This window comes from Oncorhynchus mykiss, chromosome 9 (assembly GCF_057628025.1).
Source record: "Oncorhynchus mykiss isolate SJ-2025 chromosome 9, ASM5762802v1, whole genome shotgun sequence".
In the NCBI taxonomy this organism is placed as follows: domain Eukaryota; kingdom Metazoa; phylum Chordata; class Actinopteri; order Salmoniformes; family Salmonidae; genus Oncorhynchus; species Oncorhynchus mykiss.
The window spans coordinates 83974899-83992942 of NC_143030.1; the positions used below are offsets into that span (position 1 = coordinate 83974899).

An 18044-nucleotide genomic window follows, 5' to 3' on the forward strand; every position below is an offset into this window, starting at 1 on the left:
GGTTGGAGTCATTAAAACTAGTTTACATACACTTAGGTTGGAGTCATTAAAACTAGTTTACATACACTTAGGTTGGAGTCATTAAAACTAGTTTACATACACTTAGGTTGGAGTCATTAAAACTAGTTTACATACACTTAGGTTGGAGTCATTAAAACGAGTTTACATACACTTAGGTTGGAGTCATTAAAACTAGTTTACATACACTTAGGTTGGAGTCATTAAAACTAGTTTACATACACTTAGGTTGGAGTCATTAAAACTAGTTTACATGCACTTAGGTTGGAGTCATTAAAACTCGTTTACATACACTTAGGTTGGAGTCATTAAAACTCGTTTACATACACTTAGGTTGGAGTCATTAAAACTAGTTTACATACACTTAGGTTGGAGTCATTAAAACTAGTTTACATACACTTAGGTTGGAGTCATTAAAACTCGTTTACATACACTTAGGTTGGAGTCATTAAAACTAGTTTACATACACTTAGGTTGGAGTCATTAAAACTAGTTTACATACACTTAGGTTGGAGTCATTAAAACTAGTTTACATACACTTAGGTTGGAGTCATTAAAACGAGTTTACATACACTTAGGTTGGAGTCATTAAAACGAGTTTTTCAACCACTCCACAAATGTCTTGTTAAAAAACTATAGATTTGTCAAGTCAGTTAGGACATATACTTTGTGCATGCCACAAGTCATTTTTCTAAAAATTCTTTGCAGACACTAAGTTGACTGTGCCTTTAAACAGCTTGGGAAAATTCCAGACAATGATGTCATGGCTTTAGAAGCTTCTGATAGGCTAATGACATCATTTGACTCAATTGGAAGTGTACCTGTGGATGCATTTCAAGGCCTACCTTCAAACTCAGTGCTTCTTGGCTTGACATCATGGGAAAATGTAAAGAAATCAGCCAAGACCTCAGAAAAAACATTGTAGACCTCCACAAGTCTGGTTCATCCTTGGGAGTAATTTCCAAACGCCTGAAGGTACCACGTTCATCTGTACAAACAATAGTACGCAAGTATAAACATCATGGTACCACGCAGCCGTCATACCGCTCAGGAAGGAGACGCGTTCTGTCTCCTAGAGATGAACGTACTGTGGTGCGAAAAGTGCAAATCAATCCCAGAACAACAGCAAAGGTCCTTGTGAAGATGCTGGAGGAAACAGGTACAAAAGTATGTATATCCAGATTAAAACTAGTCCTATATTGACATAACCTGAAAGGCCACTCAGCAAGGAAGAAGCCACTGCTCCAAAACCGCTATAAAAAAGCCAGACTACGGTTTGCACAAGGGGACAAAGATTGTACTTTTTGGAGAAATGTCCTCTGGTCTGATGAAACAACAATAGAACTGTTTGGCCATAATGACCATCATTATGTTTGGAGGAGAAAGGGGGAATCTTGCAAGCCGAAGAACACCATCCCAACCGTGAAGCACGGGGGTGGCAGCATCATGTTGTGGGGGTGCCTTGCTGCAGGAGGGACTGGTGCACTTCACAAAATAGATGGCTCATGAGGGAGGAAAATGATGTGGATATATTGAAGCAACATCTCAGGACATCAGTCAGGAAGTTAAGGCTTGGTCGCAAATGGGTCTTCCAAATGGACAATGATAACTATATACAGGGTCAGTAGTTACAGATGAGAGAGGCCTGTAATTTTCATCATAGGTACACTTCAACTATGACAGACAAAATGAGAGAAAAAAAATCCAGAAAATCACATTGTAGGATTTTTAATGAATTTATTTGCAAATTATGGTGGAAAATAAGTATTTTCAAGTATTTACAATCTACACATAATACCCCATAACGACATCACAACACCCCATAACGACATCACAACGCCCCATAACGACATCACAATACCCCATAACGACATCACAGTACCCCATAACGACATCACAGTACCCCATAACGACATCACAGTACCCCATAACGACATCACAATACCCCATAACGACATCACAATACCCCATAACGACATCACAACGCCCCATAACGACATCACAACACCCCATAACGACATCACAACGCCCCATAACGACATCACAACGCCCCATAACGACATCACAACACCCCATAACGACATCACAACACCCCATAATGACATCACAACACCCCATAACGACATCACAACGCCCCATAACGACATCACAACACCCCATAACTACATCACAACGCCCCATAACGACATCACAACACCCCATAACGACATCACAATACCCCATAACGACATCACAACACCCCATAACTACATCACAACGCCCCATAACGACATCACAACACCCCATAACGACATCACAACGCCCCATAACGACATCACAACGCCCCATAACGACATCACAACGCCCCATAACTACATCACAACGCCCCATAACGACATCACAACACCCCATAACGACATCACAATACCCCATAATGACATCACAACACCCCATAACGACATCACAATACCCCATAACGACATCACAACACCCCATAATGACACATTTTTGCAAATGTTTTGAAGATAAAAATGTAAAAAAATAAATGTACATAAGTATTCAGACCCTTTACTCAGTATTTTGTTGAAGCACCTTTAGCAGCGATTACAGCCTCAAGTCTTCTTGGGTATGATGCTACAAACTTGGCACACCTGTATTTGGGGAGTTTCTCCCATTCTTCTCTTCAGATCCTCTCAAGCTCTCTCAGGTTGGATGGGGAGCGTCGCTGCACAGCTATTTTTAAGATGTTCGATCAGGTTCAAGTCCAGACTCTGGCTGGGCCACTCAAGGACATTCAGAGACTGAATGCCACACCTGCATTGTCTTGGATGTGTGCTTAGGGTTGTTGTCCTGTTGGAAGGTGAACCTTGCCCACAGTCTGAGGTCCTGAGCACTCTGGAGCAGATTTTCATCAAGAATCTCTCTGTACTTTGCTCCGTTTATCTTTCCCTTGATCCTGACTAGTCTCCCAGTCCCTGCCACTGAAAAACATCCCCACAGCATGATGCTGCCACCACCTTGCTTCACCGTAGGGTTGGTGCTGCCACCACCTTGCTTCACCGTAGGGTTGGTGCCAGGTTTCCTCCAGACGTGACTCTTGGCTTTCAGGCCAAAGAGTTCAATCTTGGTTTCAACAGAACAGGGAATCTTCTTTCTCATGGTCTTGAGTCTTTAGGTGCCTTTTGACAAATTGCAAGTGGGTTGTTATGTGCCTTTTACTGAGGAGTGGCATCCGTCTGGCCACTCTACCATGAAGGCCTGATTGGTGAAGTGCTGCAGAGATGGTTGTCCTTCTGGAAGGTTCTCCCATCTCCACAGAGGACCTCTGGAGCTCTGTCAGAGTGACCATCAGGTTCTTGGTCACCTCCCTGACCAAGGCCCTTCTCCCTCGATTGCTCAGTTTGGCCGAGCGGCCAGCTCTAGGAAGAGTCTTGGTGGTTCCAAACTTCTTCCATTTAAGAACGACGGAGGCCACTATGTTCTTGGCGACCTTCAATCCTACAGAAATGTTTTGGTACCCTTCCCCAGATCTGTGCCTCAACACAATCCTGTCTCGGAGCTCTACGGACAATTCCTTCGACCTCATGGCTTGGTTTTTGCTCTGACATGCACTGTCAACTGTGGGACCTTATAATGACAGGTGTGTGCCTTTCCAAATAATGTCCATTTAATTGAATTTACCACAGGTGGACTCCAATCAAGTTGTAGAAACATCAAGGATGATCAATGGAAACAGGATGCACCGGAGCTCAATTTCAAGTCTCATAGCAAAGGGTCTGAATACTTGTAAATAAGGTATTTCAGTTTTTTTAAATGTATACATTTCCAAACATTTCTAAAAACCTGTTTTCGCTTTGTCATTATGGGGTAGTGTATGTAGATTGATGAGGAAAACAATTAATTCAATCCATTTTAGAATAAGGGTGTAACATAAACAAAATGTTGAGAAAGTGAAGGGGTCTGAATACTTTATGAATGCGCTGTACAGTGGTTTGTAGGTACTTCAAATACCTTTGCTATTTGCCTCTGTACTGAATAAATGGTCAAATGGTGAAACACCATTTGTGGTGGTGTGCTTTGTTTCTAATGTATATGCATGAAACCTGATAAAACATCATGAAACCTGATAAAACATCATGAAACCTGATAAAACATAATGAAACCTGATAAAACATCATGAAACATGTCACACACAAGATTTTGGCACCGTCAACATTTAGAAGGTTAGTATGAATTTTTTTTCTTCTAGAATCCTACAATTTCTAGAATCCTCTTCTGGTTTAGAAATCAAACTCTGGTTTTCTCATTGCAGAGCACATTGTATAACTGTTTTTAGAGAAGATTGTACTTCGAGATATGCTCTATGTGTCGGCTAATATGCAGCTGTCGTTTTTAAACATCCATTCTAACATACACAGGTTTCTATCTATATCTATCTAAAATATAAAGGCAACATGTAAAGTGTTGGTCCCATGTTTCATGAACTGAAATAAAATATCTCAGAAATGTTCCATATGTACAAACAGATCCACTACATGACCAACAGGATGTGGACACCTGCTCATGGTACATCTCATAACAAAATCATGGGCTTTCATATGGAGTTGGTCCCCCTTTGCAACTATAACAGCCTCCACTCTTCTGGGAAGGCTTTAATATGGAGTTGGTCCCCCCTTTGCTGCTATAACAGCCTCCACTCTTCTGGGAAGGCATTAATATGGAGTTGGTCCCCCTTTGCAACTATAACAGTCTCCACTCTTCTGGGAAGGCTTTCCACTAGATGTTGGAACATTGCTGCTATAACAGCCTCCACTCTTCTGGGAAGGCTTTCCACTAGATGTTGGAACATTGCTGCTATAACAGCCTCCACTCTTCTGGGAAGGCTTTCCACTAAATGTTGGAACATTGCTGTAGGGACTTGCTTCCATTCAGCCACAAGTTAGTGAGGTCAGGCACTGATGATTTGCGATTAGTTTTGCGTAATGTTTATAATCAGTGTGTGTAATGTTTATAATCAGTGTGTGTAATGTTTATAATCAGTGTGTGTAATGTTTATATTCAGTGTGTGTAATGTTTATATTCAGTGTGTGTAATGTTTATAATCAGTGTGTGTAATGTTTATAATCAGTGTGTGTAATGTTTATAATCAGTGTGTGTAATGTTTATAATCAGTGTGTGTAATGTTTATATTCAGTGTGTGTAATGTTTATATTCAGTGTGTGTAATGTTTATAATCAGTGTGTGTAATGTTTATATTCAGTGTGTGTAATGTTTATAATCAGTGTGTGTAATGTTTATAATCAGTGTGTGTAATGTTTATAATCAGTGTGTGTAATGTTTATAATCAGTGTGTGTAATGTTTATATTCAGTGTGTGTAATGTTTATAATCAGTGTGTGTAATGTTTATAATCAGTGTGTGTAATGTTTATAATCAGTGTGTGTAATGTTTATAATCAGTGTGTAATGTTTATAATCAGTGTGTGTAATGTTTATAATCAGTGTGTGTAATGTTTGTGTTCCAGCTGCTGCTCCGTTCTGAGCCTGGTCTGATGGGGGAACACTACAAGCGCTTCTTCTGTGGCTATGCTGAACCACCTTACATCAAACAGAACAAGATGCAGGTAGGGTCCTGCTGAACCACCTTACACCAAACAGAACAAGATGCAGGTAGGGTCCTGCTGAACCACCTTACATCAAACAGAACAAGATGCAGGTAGGGCTATGCTGAACCACCTTACATCAAACAGAACAGGATGCAGGTAGGGCTATGCTGAACCACCTTACATCAAACAGAACAAGATGCAGGTAGGGCTATGCTGAACCACCTTACATCAAACAGAACAAGATGCAGGTAGGGTCCTGCTGAACCACCTTACATCAAACAGAACAAGATGCAGGTAGGGTCCTGCTGAACCACCTTACATCAAACAGAACAAGATGCAGGTAGGGCTATGCTGAACCACCTTACATCAAACAGAACAAGATGCAGGTAGGGTCCTGCTGAACCACCTTACATTAAACAGAACAAGATGCAGGTAGGGCTATGCTGAACCACCTTACATCAAACAGAACAGGATGCAGGTAGGGCTATGCTGAACCACCTTACATCAAACAGTTTAATTGACTAATCAATAACAATAAGGTAAGGGAGTGAATTATTAGATGAATTGACTAATCAATAAGGGAGTGAATAATTGATTAATTGATTATTTGGCTGTTTTTCTAAACAGTTGAATGTACTGATTGGATCTGGATAAGAGCAGCTGATGAATGTAAATGTAGCTATTTAGGTGCTGGCTGAATTAATGAATGATGAGGTAACTGTCTATGGGGATTAATTGATTGATTGATTGTCAGGTGCTGGTTGAGTTGGTGAATGACGAGGTAACTGTCTATGGGGATTAATTGATTGATTGATTGTCAGGTGCTGGTTGAGTTGGTGAATGATGAGGTAACTGTCTATGGGGATTAATTGATTGATTGATTGTTAGGTGCTGGTTGAGTTGGTGAATGATGAGGTAACTGTCTATGGGGATTAATTGATTGATTGATTGTCAGGTGCTGGTTGAGTTGGTGAATGATGAGGTAACTGTCTATGGGGATTAATTGATTGATTGATTGTCAGGTGCTGGTTGAGTTGGTGAATGATGAGGTAACTGTGTCTATGGGGATTAATTGATTGATTGATTGTCAGGTGCTGGTTGAGTTGGTGAATGATGAGGTAACTGTGTCTATGGGGATTAATTGATTGACTGATTGTTAGGTGCTGGTTGAGTTGGTGAATGATGAGGTAACTGTCTATGGGGATTGATTGATTGATTGTCAGGTGCTGGTTGAGTTGGTGAATGACGACAACGTGGCGATGGTTCTGGACGAGCTGAGAGGATACTGTACTGACGTCAACACTGAGACCTCACAGACTGCTATCAACGCTATAGGTACACACGCAGACCACAGGAGGATGGTGGCACCTTAATTGGGGAGGACGGGATCATTGTAATGGCTGTCTCTCTGCAGGTAGTATAGGGAGGAGCTACACTGACAGGTGTCTGGCCATCCTCACGGGACTACTGGGACTGAAGCAAGAACACATCACCTCTGGTACACACACACACTATACTCACACACACACACACACACACACACACACACACACACACACACACACACACACACACTATACACACACACACACACACACACACTATACACACACACACACACACACACACTATACAAACACACACTCACACACACACACATTTACACAAGCCACAAATGACACAAAAATAAAATGTAATTCATCCATTAATTCATCCATGAATTAATTCTCTCCAGCCGTGCTCCAGACTCTGAGGGACTTAGTGTGGGTGTGTCCTCAGTGTGGAGATGCAGTGTGTTCAGCTCTGGAAGGATGGGAGGACAATCTACAGGACAGTCAGGTAGGTGTCTGGCTGTCTGTGTCTGTCTGTCTGTCTGTCTGTCTGTCTGTCTGTCTGTCTGCCCTTCTGTCTGTCTGTCCTGCCTGCCTGCCTGCCTGCCTGCCTGCCTGCCTGCCTGCCTGCCTGCCTGCCTGTCTGCCTGTCTGTCTGCCTGTCTTCCCTTCTGTCTGTTCTGCCTTGTAATGTTTTTGTATGTGTGTGTGTGTGTGGGCGTGTGTGTGTGTGTGTGTGTGTGTGTGTGTGTGTTAGGGTCGTGGGGCCTTGCTGTGGCTGCTGGGTGTCTACGGGGACAGGGTGACTGGCGCCCCCTATCTGCTGGAGGACTGTATAGACGGGGTGAGGAGTGAGGTGTCAGCGGAGGTCAAGACAGAGCTGCTCACTGCAACACTACGGCTGTTCCTGTCCAGACCTGCTGAGACTCAGGACATGATGGGACGACTGCTGGTCTACTGTATAGGTAGACACACACACTGCATAGAACCCACTAGTCCTGGGCGGTAGTATACTGTGTCTTACCATATACCGGTACTGATGCACGGACCGGTTTGGGTTTTTACTTTACCTTGTAGAACGATATTTGAATGTTTGATTTGTTGAAAAGGATACACTGTGTGTAATGTCCATTTTTATAGTTTACTATAGTAGTTTACGCTACTTGAGTCATCTCTGTCCACTCTCTCGCTCTCTCTCTCTTTCTCTCCTCTCTCCATGCTGCTTTCCACACAGACCTAGCCCCGCCCCCTGTCACTCAAGTAGCGCTTGTGTTGAGCCTCGACCACGAGACGCGCTCTGGTCGATGCTGATGACAACCACTCTGTTTCCACTTTGCTTCTTAATAGAAATCCACTAGTGTTATATAATGACACTATTAGTTTGTGTTTCTTACATCTACAAACAGCTAGTCTGCCTTTTCTTAACGAGTTGAGCTGACGTCTAGTCAGCCGCTAATGCTAATCGCTAATGCTAATCGCTAATGCTTATCGCTAATGCTAAATGCTAATGCTTATCGCTAGCTAGCTAATAAATGTACTGAGTCAGAGCAAACGTAACTAGCCATACAGCCGGATAATACCAGTGATGGTGTAGACCAGCCACACTCAACTTGGGGGCCGCGATGTGCGGGTCTGGACCCAGAGAATAGTCAATCCGGACGTGACAACATTGCATTTTTGTTATATAAAAGTCAATACATTATTTTTTAGACAGCTTTAAAAAAAAAAAATCAACAGTGCGCAGCGGCCTCTTTAACTCAGCAACCTCTCTTTCTCATAGCAACGCCCACCTCTACTAGTGGCCCCGTCTAATTGCGTGGTTATATGCAAATACGAGAGGCCGCGTCTTACCCAATCAAATTACACATTAATGCAAATATCCTCTGCGGAACCTTGGGACAAGCAGGCAGAAAGAAACAGAAAGATTTAACCGCGGCTCAACAGTAAATATCACAGATAGGAGTTGAGATAGCAGTATCTTTGTTAATATGGCTTGTTCACTCTGACAACCGTATGTTCGAAGACAAGTGGACTGAACAGTATTTATTCATTCTCCCTGCAACTAGTACCAAACCAATGTGCCTGATATGCAGTGAGTCTGTAGCATCCTGAACTGACATCATATCACTGCATCAACCATCAATCTGTCCTGTGTGCCTGTCTGGAAGAAGAGTATTCTGAGGTCATGACAACAATGATGAAACTGATCAACTTTGAGAGCAACGTCATCCCTACAACACCACCTGCTACAAGGCATTCTGACCATGGCCAATGCACCGCCTGCTACGAGGCATTCTGACCGAGGCCAATGCACCGGTGCGCCTGCTACGAGGCATTCTGACCGAGGCCAATGCACCGCCTGCTACGAGGCATTCTGACCGAGGCCAATGCACCGCCTGTTACGAGGCATTCTGACCGAGGCCAATGCACCGCCTGCTACGAGGCATTCTGACCGAGGCCAATGCACCGCCTGCTACGAGGCATTCTGACCGAGGCCAATGACAGTTCTGATGACTTACTACTGCACAACAACTTCAGATGGCTCAGCAAAGGCAGGGTTTTAGAACGCTTTTGGGCCAATCGGGAGGAAAAGCTTTCTTATCAGAGCAAAAGAGTGACAAGGCCACTCAGTTTTTGAGTTTTTGGAAGATGAGGAGAAGATGGAAACAGTTGCATTTTTGACAGACGTTACATCACACCTTAATCAACTGAACGTTAAGCTGCAGGGACTGGACGACACAGTGTGACAGACATTACATCACACCTTAATCAACTGAACGTTAAGCTGCAGGGACTGGACGACACAGTGTGTGATATGATAACAGCAGTCTGGGCTTTCCAGAAGAAATTGGAGCTTTCCAAGAATGATCTCCAGGGAGAACTTGTCCACTTCCCCGATCTTCTGGTGCAAACACAGGGAGACAAAGATGTTGCCAACCGCGTTGATTTCATCCAGTAGCTGATGGAGAACTTGTCCACTTCCCCGATCTTCTGGTGCAAACACAGGGAAACAAAGATGTTCCCAACCGCGTTGATTTCATCCAGTAGCTGATGGAGAACGTCAAGGCTCGTTTTGATGACCCCTTCATGGTCACAAATGTGACAACGTTGTCAGAAGAAACAAAATAGATGTTTAGATGGGTAGATGTTACATCACAGCAGATGGAGTTGATTGAGCTGCAATACGACGTGTCTTTGAGGCTGGTGACCATGTCACTTCCTGGGGAAAGATGGTGCCTGTAGCTGACGTCCCTGTGCTCAAGAAACTGGCACTATACATCCTGACCATGTTTGGCTCCACATTTTATTATTTTATTTAACCTTTATTTTAAGAACAAATTCTCACGGCCTACCTATTCACACATACAGCTGTGAATCTCCACAATTAACTTCATTAAAAACAAATACCTCACGAGGCTCACCAATGAACACCTGCACCAGTGTCTCAGAGTTGCTCTCACACCATTTGTGCCAAAGGTCAAAGCCTGTAGACAGGAAGTGTAATTTCTCTCATTACTGCAGGGCAAGGCCCAGAGTGACTTATACAGGAATATTGCATGGCCAACAGTGACGTTCCGTCCGTTCAGTGACGTTCCGTCCGTTCAGTGACGTTCCGTCCGTTCAGTGACGTTCCGTCCGTTCAGTGACGTTCCGACCGTTCAGTGACGTTCCGTCCGTTCAGTGACGTTCCGTCCGTTCAGTGATGTTCTGACCGTTCAGCATGTTTACATTCAAAATAATATGTTTGTTACTACGCTGTACCACGGCGCCGATAAAGGACGATGTCCCTCCGGACCTCAGGCCACTGGACCTTTCTCAAATAGTACCACTGGTGTCGACCGAAATCAGCATGTTGTTTGTGCAACAGTCTCTTCTAAATCAGAGGAATAGGCGAAGCATGAATATGTTAGCTACATACATCACTACTCGTAAAGCACCCTGGGATCACTCACTACTCATAAAGCACCCTGGGATCACTCACTACTCATAAAGCACCCTGGGATCACTCACTACTCATTAAGCACCCTGAGATCACTCACTACTCATAAAGCACCCTGAGATCACTCACTACTCGTAAAGCACCCTGGGATCACTCACTACTCATAAAGCACCCTGGGATCACTCACTACTCATAAAGCACCCTGGGATCACTCACTACTCGTAAAGCACCCTGGGATCACTCACTACTCATTAAGCACCCTGGGATCACTCACTACTCGTAAAGCACCCTGGGATCACTCACTACTCTTAAAGCACCCTGGGATCACTCACTACTCGTAAAGCACCCTGGGATCACTCACTACTCATAAAGCACCCTGGGATCACTCACTACTCATTAAGCACCCTGGGATCACTCACTACTCGTAAAGCACCCTGGGATCACTCACTACTCATAAAGCACCCTGGGATCACTACTCATAAAGCACCCTAGGATCACTCACTACTCGTAAAGCACCCTGGGATCACTCACTACTCATAAAGCACCCTGGGATCACTCACTACTCATTAAGCACCCTGGGATCACTCACTACTCGTAAAGCACCCTGGGATCACTCACTACTCATAGAGCACCCTGGGATCACTCACTACTCATACAGCACCCTGGGATCACTCACTACTCATAAAGCACCCTGGGATCACTCACTACTCATTAAGCACCCTGGGATCACTCACTACTCGTAAAGCACCCTGGGATCACTCACTACTCGTAAAGCTCCCTGGGATCACTCACTACTCATACAGCACCCTGGGATCACTCACTACTCATAAAACACCCTGGGATCACTCACTACTCTTAAGGGATCACGCACTACTCATAAAACACCCTAGGATCACTCACTACTCATAAAGCACCCTGGGATCACTCACTACTCATAAAGCACCCTGGGATCACTCACTACTCTTAAAGCACCCTGGGATCACTCACTACTCATAAAGCACCCTGAGATCACTCACTACTCTTAAGGGATCACTCACTACTCATAAAGCACCCTGAGATCACTCACTGCTCATAAGGCAAATTAAGAACTTAAAAAAAATTCTAATATAAAAATACCGTCATGACATCCGTTTTTTAAATATTCTGTGATATATTTATTTCGACCAGCCCTAACGTACACACACCATTGCATAGGTACACGCACACCACATAGTTCATTAATATAGGAATATATTTGGTATGCTTCACATCACATCTGTGTGTTTCAGAGGAGGAAGTGGACATGTGTGTGCGTGACCAGGCCCTGCTGTACTACCGGCTGTTGCATTGTGGGATTGAGGAGGTCCGTCAGGTCCTCCAGGGTGGACGACGGTCAGACCCCTCTCTGGGGCCTCTGATTGGACGGCCCCCTGAGCCCATCAGCCAATGGGCATCCAGCTTCAATACCTTGGAGCCTCTAACCCTCGGAGCCTCTACTGTGGGGAACTCTGACCCCGCGACCCCCAAGCCCTCCACACTGACCCCCAACACCCTGACCTCTAACGCTGAAGCCATGACCCCTACACCAGGAGACCCCCACCTTCCAGGTGATCATCTGTCTGCTGCTGGGAAAAACATGTTTTGACATTCACCACCAATGGCTGTGCGTATGTCATCTTTTCCTAAACATCTCTCTCTCTCTTCCTCCCCCATCTCCAGACTGCAGTAGTGGAGCTCTGAGTCTGTCTGTGTCTCCAGCTCTGACCCCTGAGGAGTTTGAACGCCTGTGGCTGCAGCTGGAGAAGGGGGCGTGTCTGGAGGTGTGTGTACAGTAATTTGGCGTAAAACAGGATATTAGAATAGTTGTAAGATACAGAAGCTAATATCGGCCAACAGTCACTTGGTAACTCTGCAACTCCTGCTAGTGACACACACAGAGAGACAGGAAGTTCCGTCAACTGTCAGTGTTTTAGTATTACACACAGAGAGACAGGAGGTTCCATCAACTGTCAGTGTTTTAGTATTACACACAGAGAGACAGGAAGTTCCGTAAACTGTCAGTGTTTTAGTATTACACACAGAGAGACAGGAAGTACCATCAACTGTCAGTGTTTTAGTATTACACACAGAGAGACAGGAAGTACCATCAACTGTCAGTGTTTTAGTATTACACACAGAGAGACAGGAAGTACCATCAACTGTCAGTGTTTTAGTATTACACACAGAGAGACAGGAAGTACCATCAACTGTCACAGTGTTTTAGTATTACACACAGCGAGACAGGAAGTACCATCAACTGTCAGTATTTTAGTATTACACACAGAGAGACAGGAAGTACCATCAACTGTCAGTATTTTAGTATTACACACAGAGAGACAGGAAGTACCATCAACTGTCACAGTGTTTTAGTATTACACACAGAGAGACAGGAAGTACCATCAACTGTCAGTATTTTAGTATTACACACAGAGAGACAGGAAGTACCATCAACTGTCACAGTGTTTTAGTATTACACACAGAGAGACAAGAAGTACCATCAACTGTCAGTATTTTAGTATTACACACAGAGAGACAGGAAGTACCATCAACTGTCACAGTGTTTTAGTATTACACACAGAGAGACAGGAAGTACCATCAACTGTCAGTATTTTAGTATTACACACAGAGAGACAGGAAGTACCATCAACTGTCACAGTGTTTTAGTATTACACACAGAGAGACAGGAAGTACCATCAACTGTCAGTATTTTAGTATTACACACAGAGAGACAGGAAGTACCATCAACTGTCACAATGTTTTAGTATTACACACAGAGAGACAGGAAGTACCATCAACTGTCACAGTGTTTTAGTATTACACACAGAGAGACAGGAAGTACCATCAACTGTCAGTATTTTAGTATTACACACAGAGAGACAGGAAGTACCATCAACTGTCACAGTGTTTTAGTATTACACACAGAGAGACAGGAAGTACCATCAACTGTCAGTGTTTTAGTATTACACACAGAGAGACAGGAAGTACCATCAACTGTCAGTGTTTTAGTATTACACACAGAGAGACAGGAAGTACCATCAACTGTCAGTGTTTTAGTATTACACACAGAGAGACAGGAAGTACCATCAACTGTCAGTATTTTAGTATTACACACAGAGAGACAGGAAGTACCATCAACTGTCACAGTGTTTTAGTATTACACACAGAGAGACAGGAAGTACCATCAACTGTCACAGTGTTTTAGGATTACACACAGAGAGACAGGAAGTACCATCAACTGTCAGTGTTTTAGTATTACACACAGAGAGACAGGAAGTACCATCAACTGTCACAGTGTTTTAGTATTACACACAGAGAGACAGGAAGTACCATCAACTGTCAGTATTTTAGTATTACACACAGAGAGACAGGAAGTACCATCAACTGTCACAGTGTTTTAGGATTACACACAGAGAGACAGGAAGTACCATCAACTGTCAGTGTTTTAGTATTACACACAGAGAGACAGGAAGTACCATCAACTGTCACAGTGTTTTAGGATTACACACAGAGAGACAGGAAGTACCATCAACTGTCAGTGTTTTAGTATTACACACAGGGGTAACAGTTGGCTTCTGGTTTTGATTTCTTTAGGTGTCTGTGACATTTTCTTTGTTATTTTCTAGGTGTGTGTGGCATGTCCTGTTCCCCGCTGTTCCCCGGAGGGCCTGCAGGTGGCGCTACAGCTGGTCAACATCCAGACGCTGGCCTTCACCCCCCCAAACACACACCCCTGGAGGGTGTACCTCTACACACACACCTCACACATCTCTACAAAGACACCACACACACTCATACTGGCAGAACTACTACACACTGGAGGAGAGGGAGAGGAAGAGGAGGAGGGAGAGGAAGAGGGGGAGGGAGAGGAAGAGGGAGAGAAAGAGGGGGAGAAGGAGGGAGAGGAAGAGGGGGAGAAGGAGGGGGAGGGGGAGAAGGAGGGGGAGGGGGAGAAGGAGGGAGAGGGGGATAAGGAGGGAGTGGAAGAGGGGGATGGAGAGAGAGAGAAGGAAAAAGGCTTGCTAGTGGTAATGAGACAGCATCCAGGAGACCAGACAGCTCTGAGAGGATTCCTGTCTGTTCTCACTACTGTCCTACACACACTGTCCACACACACAGCCTGAACACACACACACACACACACAGCCTGAACATACACAGCCTGAACACTCACACAGCCTGAACACACACACACACACACACACACACACACACAGCCTGAACACACACACACACACACACAGCCTGAACACACACACACACAGCCTTAACACATACACACACACAGCCTTAGCACATACACACACACACACACAGCCTTAGCACATACACCTAAGAGGCAGCATGGATGTGTTTCCTGTAAAAACAATAAAGGATGGAATATGCTCTGTGTGTTTGTAGAGTAACTGTTTCCCATGCCAGAGATCATCAACTAGATTCAACCAGGGGAACCCCTGCCAGACTGCCCAGTTCACTCTGACTAGAGAAGGTCTATAGTCAACTAGTCAGACTAGAGAAGGTCTATAGACTCAACTAGTCAGACTAGAGAAGGTTTATACACTCAACTAGTCAGACTAGAGAAGGTTTATACACTCAACTAGTCAGACTAGAGAAGGTTTATAGACTCAACTAGTCAGACTAGAGAAGGTTTATACACTCAACTAGTCAGACTAGAGAAGGTTTATACACTCAACTAGTCAGACTAGAGAAGGTTTATAGACTCAACTAGTCAGACTAGAGAAGGTTTATACACTCAACTAGCCAGACTAGAGAAGGTCTATAGAGTCAACTGGTCAGACTAGAGAAGGTTTATAGAGTCAACTGGTCAGACTAGAGAAGGTTTATAGACTCAACTAGTCAGACTAGAGGTTTATAGAGTCAACTAGTCAGACTAGAGAAGGTTTATAGAGTCAACTGGTCAGACTAGAGAAGGTTTATAGACTCAACTGGTCAGACTAGAGAAGGTTTATAGAGTCAACTAGTCAGACTAGAGAAGGTTTATAGACTCAACTAGTCAGACTAGAGAAGGTTTATAGACTCAACTAGTCAGACTAGAGAAGGTTTATAGACTCAACTGGTCAGACTAGAGAAGGTTTATAGACTCAACTAGTCAGACTAGAGAAGGTCTATAGAGACAACTAGTCAGACTAGAGAAGGTTTATAGAGTCAACTAGTCAGACTAGAGAAGGTTTATAGACTCAACTAGTCAGACTAGAGAAGGTTTATAGAGTCAACTAGTCAGACTAGAGAAGGTTTATAGATTCAACTGGTCAGACTAGAGAAGGTTTATAGACTCAACTAGTCAGACTAGAGAAGGTTTATAGAGTCAACTAGTCAGACTAGAGAAGGTTTATAGACTCAACTAGTCAGACTAGAGAAGGTTTATAGAGACAACTAGTCAGACTAGAGAAGGTCTATAGTCAACTAGTCAGAGTAGAGAAGGTCTATAGAGTCAGCTAGTCAGACTAGAGAAGGTTTATAGAGTCAACTAGTCAGACTAGAGAAGGTCTATAGTCAACTAGTCAGACTAGAGAAGGTCTATAGAGACGAGTCAACTAGTCAGACTAGAGAAGGTTTATAGGTTTATAGAGCCTATTGGACAGACTGGTTCCCAGGCTATAGGCCAGCCTATTGGACAGACTGGTTCCCAGGCTATAGATCAGCCTATTGGACAGACTGGTTCCCAGGCTATAGGGGGTTTCCTATTGGACAGACTGGTTCCCAGGCTATAGATCAGCCTATTGGACAGACTGGTTCCCAGGCTATAGGGGGTTTCCTATTGGACAGACTGGTTCCCAGGCTATAGATCAGCCTATTGGACAGATTGGTTCCCAGGCTATATATGGGGTTTCCTATTGGACAGACTGGTTCCCAGGCTATAGATCAGCCTATTGGACAGACTGGTTCCCAGGCTATAGATCAGCCTATTGGACAGACTGGTTCCCAGGCTATAGGGGGTTTCCTATTGGACAGACTTGTTCCCAGGCTATAGATCAGCCTATTGGACAGATTGGTTCCCAGGCTATATATGGGGTTTCCTATTGGACAGACTGGTTCCCAGGCTATAGATCAGCCTATTGGACAGACTAGTTCCCAGACAATAGGGGGTTTCCTATTGGACAGACTGGTTCCCAGGCTATAGGTCAGCCTGTTGGACAGACTGGTTCCCAGGCTATAGGTCAGCCTATTGGACAGACTGGTTCCCAGGCTATAGATCAGCCTATTGGACAGACTGGTTCCCAGGCTATAGGTCAGCCTATTGGACAGCAGCGTCAGTTGGGTAGGCCAGCTCAATACCATATATGTAAAAGTAGGCTACAAAGAAGTAGACTAAAATCATTCAATTCCCGGTTAAAATGCAAGGGCTGTTTAGCGTATTCATCTATTGGCTGGCTTTAGGACCATTCATCTATTGGCTGGCTTTAGGACCATTCATCTATTGGCTGGCTTTAGGACCATTCATCTATTGACTGGCTTTAGGACCATACATCTATTGGCTGGCTTTAGGACCATTCATCTATTGGCTGGCTTTAGGACCATTCAGAGCATCATTTGGAGAGAAGCTGCCAGCCTGCCTGCATTTCTCTCAGCAGAGAGCAGAGACTATGAGAGAATCTCAATTGCATTCTCCTCACGTCCTCACCTCGCCTCCTCAAAACCCATTGGATGAGAATGCCAAAGGTCCTTCCCCTCTGATCTTCTCCTCCAATGGGTTTTGAGAAGGTGAGAAGAGGTTTTCCCAGTGCCAGACAGTTCGCTTGCCAGTCAGCTGTTTAGGCAGTACGCAGAAACCTTTTCAATTAAATGTTAACTGCAAGTAGGCTTACCTGACAGAAGTATATCATGAGTAAGTATAACATTTTTATTTGTTATTTGTAAACTTTGAGATGAAATTGCAGCAGTACTTTCTGTTGGGACAGCTTTATGTGGGCCCTAACAGTTTGTGGGCACAATTTGTCACCGTTACACGGAACCCAAACCGGCTGCGCGCGTGCGCCATCGTACTTAAATACATTTTGTCCCCCACACCAAACGCGATCATGATACACAGGTTAAAATATCAAAACAAACTTTGAACCAATTATATTAATTTGGGGACAGGTCAAAAAGCATTAAACATTTATGGCAATATAGCTAGCTAGCTTGCTGTTGCAAAC

The 18044-nt window shown here is 44.0% G+C and overlaps 1 protein-coding gene across 5 annotated transcripts in view; it reads left to right on the top strand.

Moving 5' to 3' along the window:
• Positions 1-15272, top strand: part of ap4b1 (adaptor related protein complex 4 subunit beta 1) — a 39929-nt gene extending 24657 nt beyond the window's left edge. For 3 of the 5 annotated variants that reach the window (XM_090185598.1, XM_090185599.1, XM_090185600.1), the window contains 8 exons: positions 5521-5619; positions 6825-6936; positions 7016-7099; positions 7337-7440; positions 7690-7897; positions 12141-12458; positions 12571-12671; positions 14514-15272. In XM_090185598.1, coding sequence (XP_090041724.1) covers positions 5521-5619; positions 6825-6936; positions 7016-7099; positions 7337-7440; positions 7690-7897; positions 12141-12458; positions 12571-12671; positions 14514-15011 — 1524 coding nt within the window. In that variant the 3' untranslated portion in view covers positions 15012-15272. Of the gene's footprint in view, positions 1-5520; positions 5620-5861; positions 6034-6824; positions 6937-7015; positions 7100-7336; positions 7441-7689; positions 7898-12140; positions 12459-12570; positions 12672-14513 lie in introns of those variants that run through there. The other 2 variants (XM_090185601.1, XM_090185602.1) reach the window with 2 other exon arrangements.
• The last annotated feature ends 2772 nt before the right edge of the window (positions 15273-18044 follow it).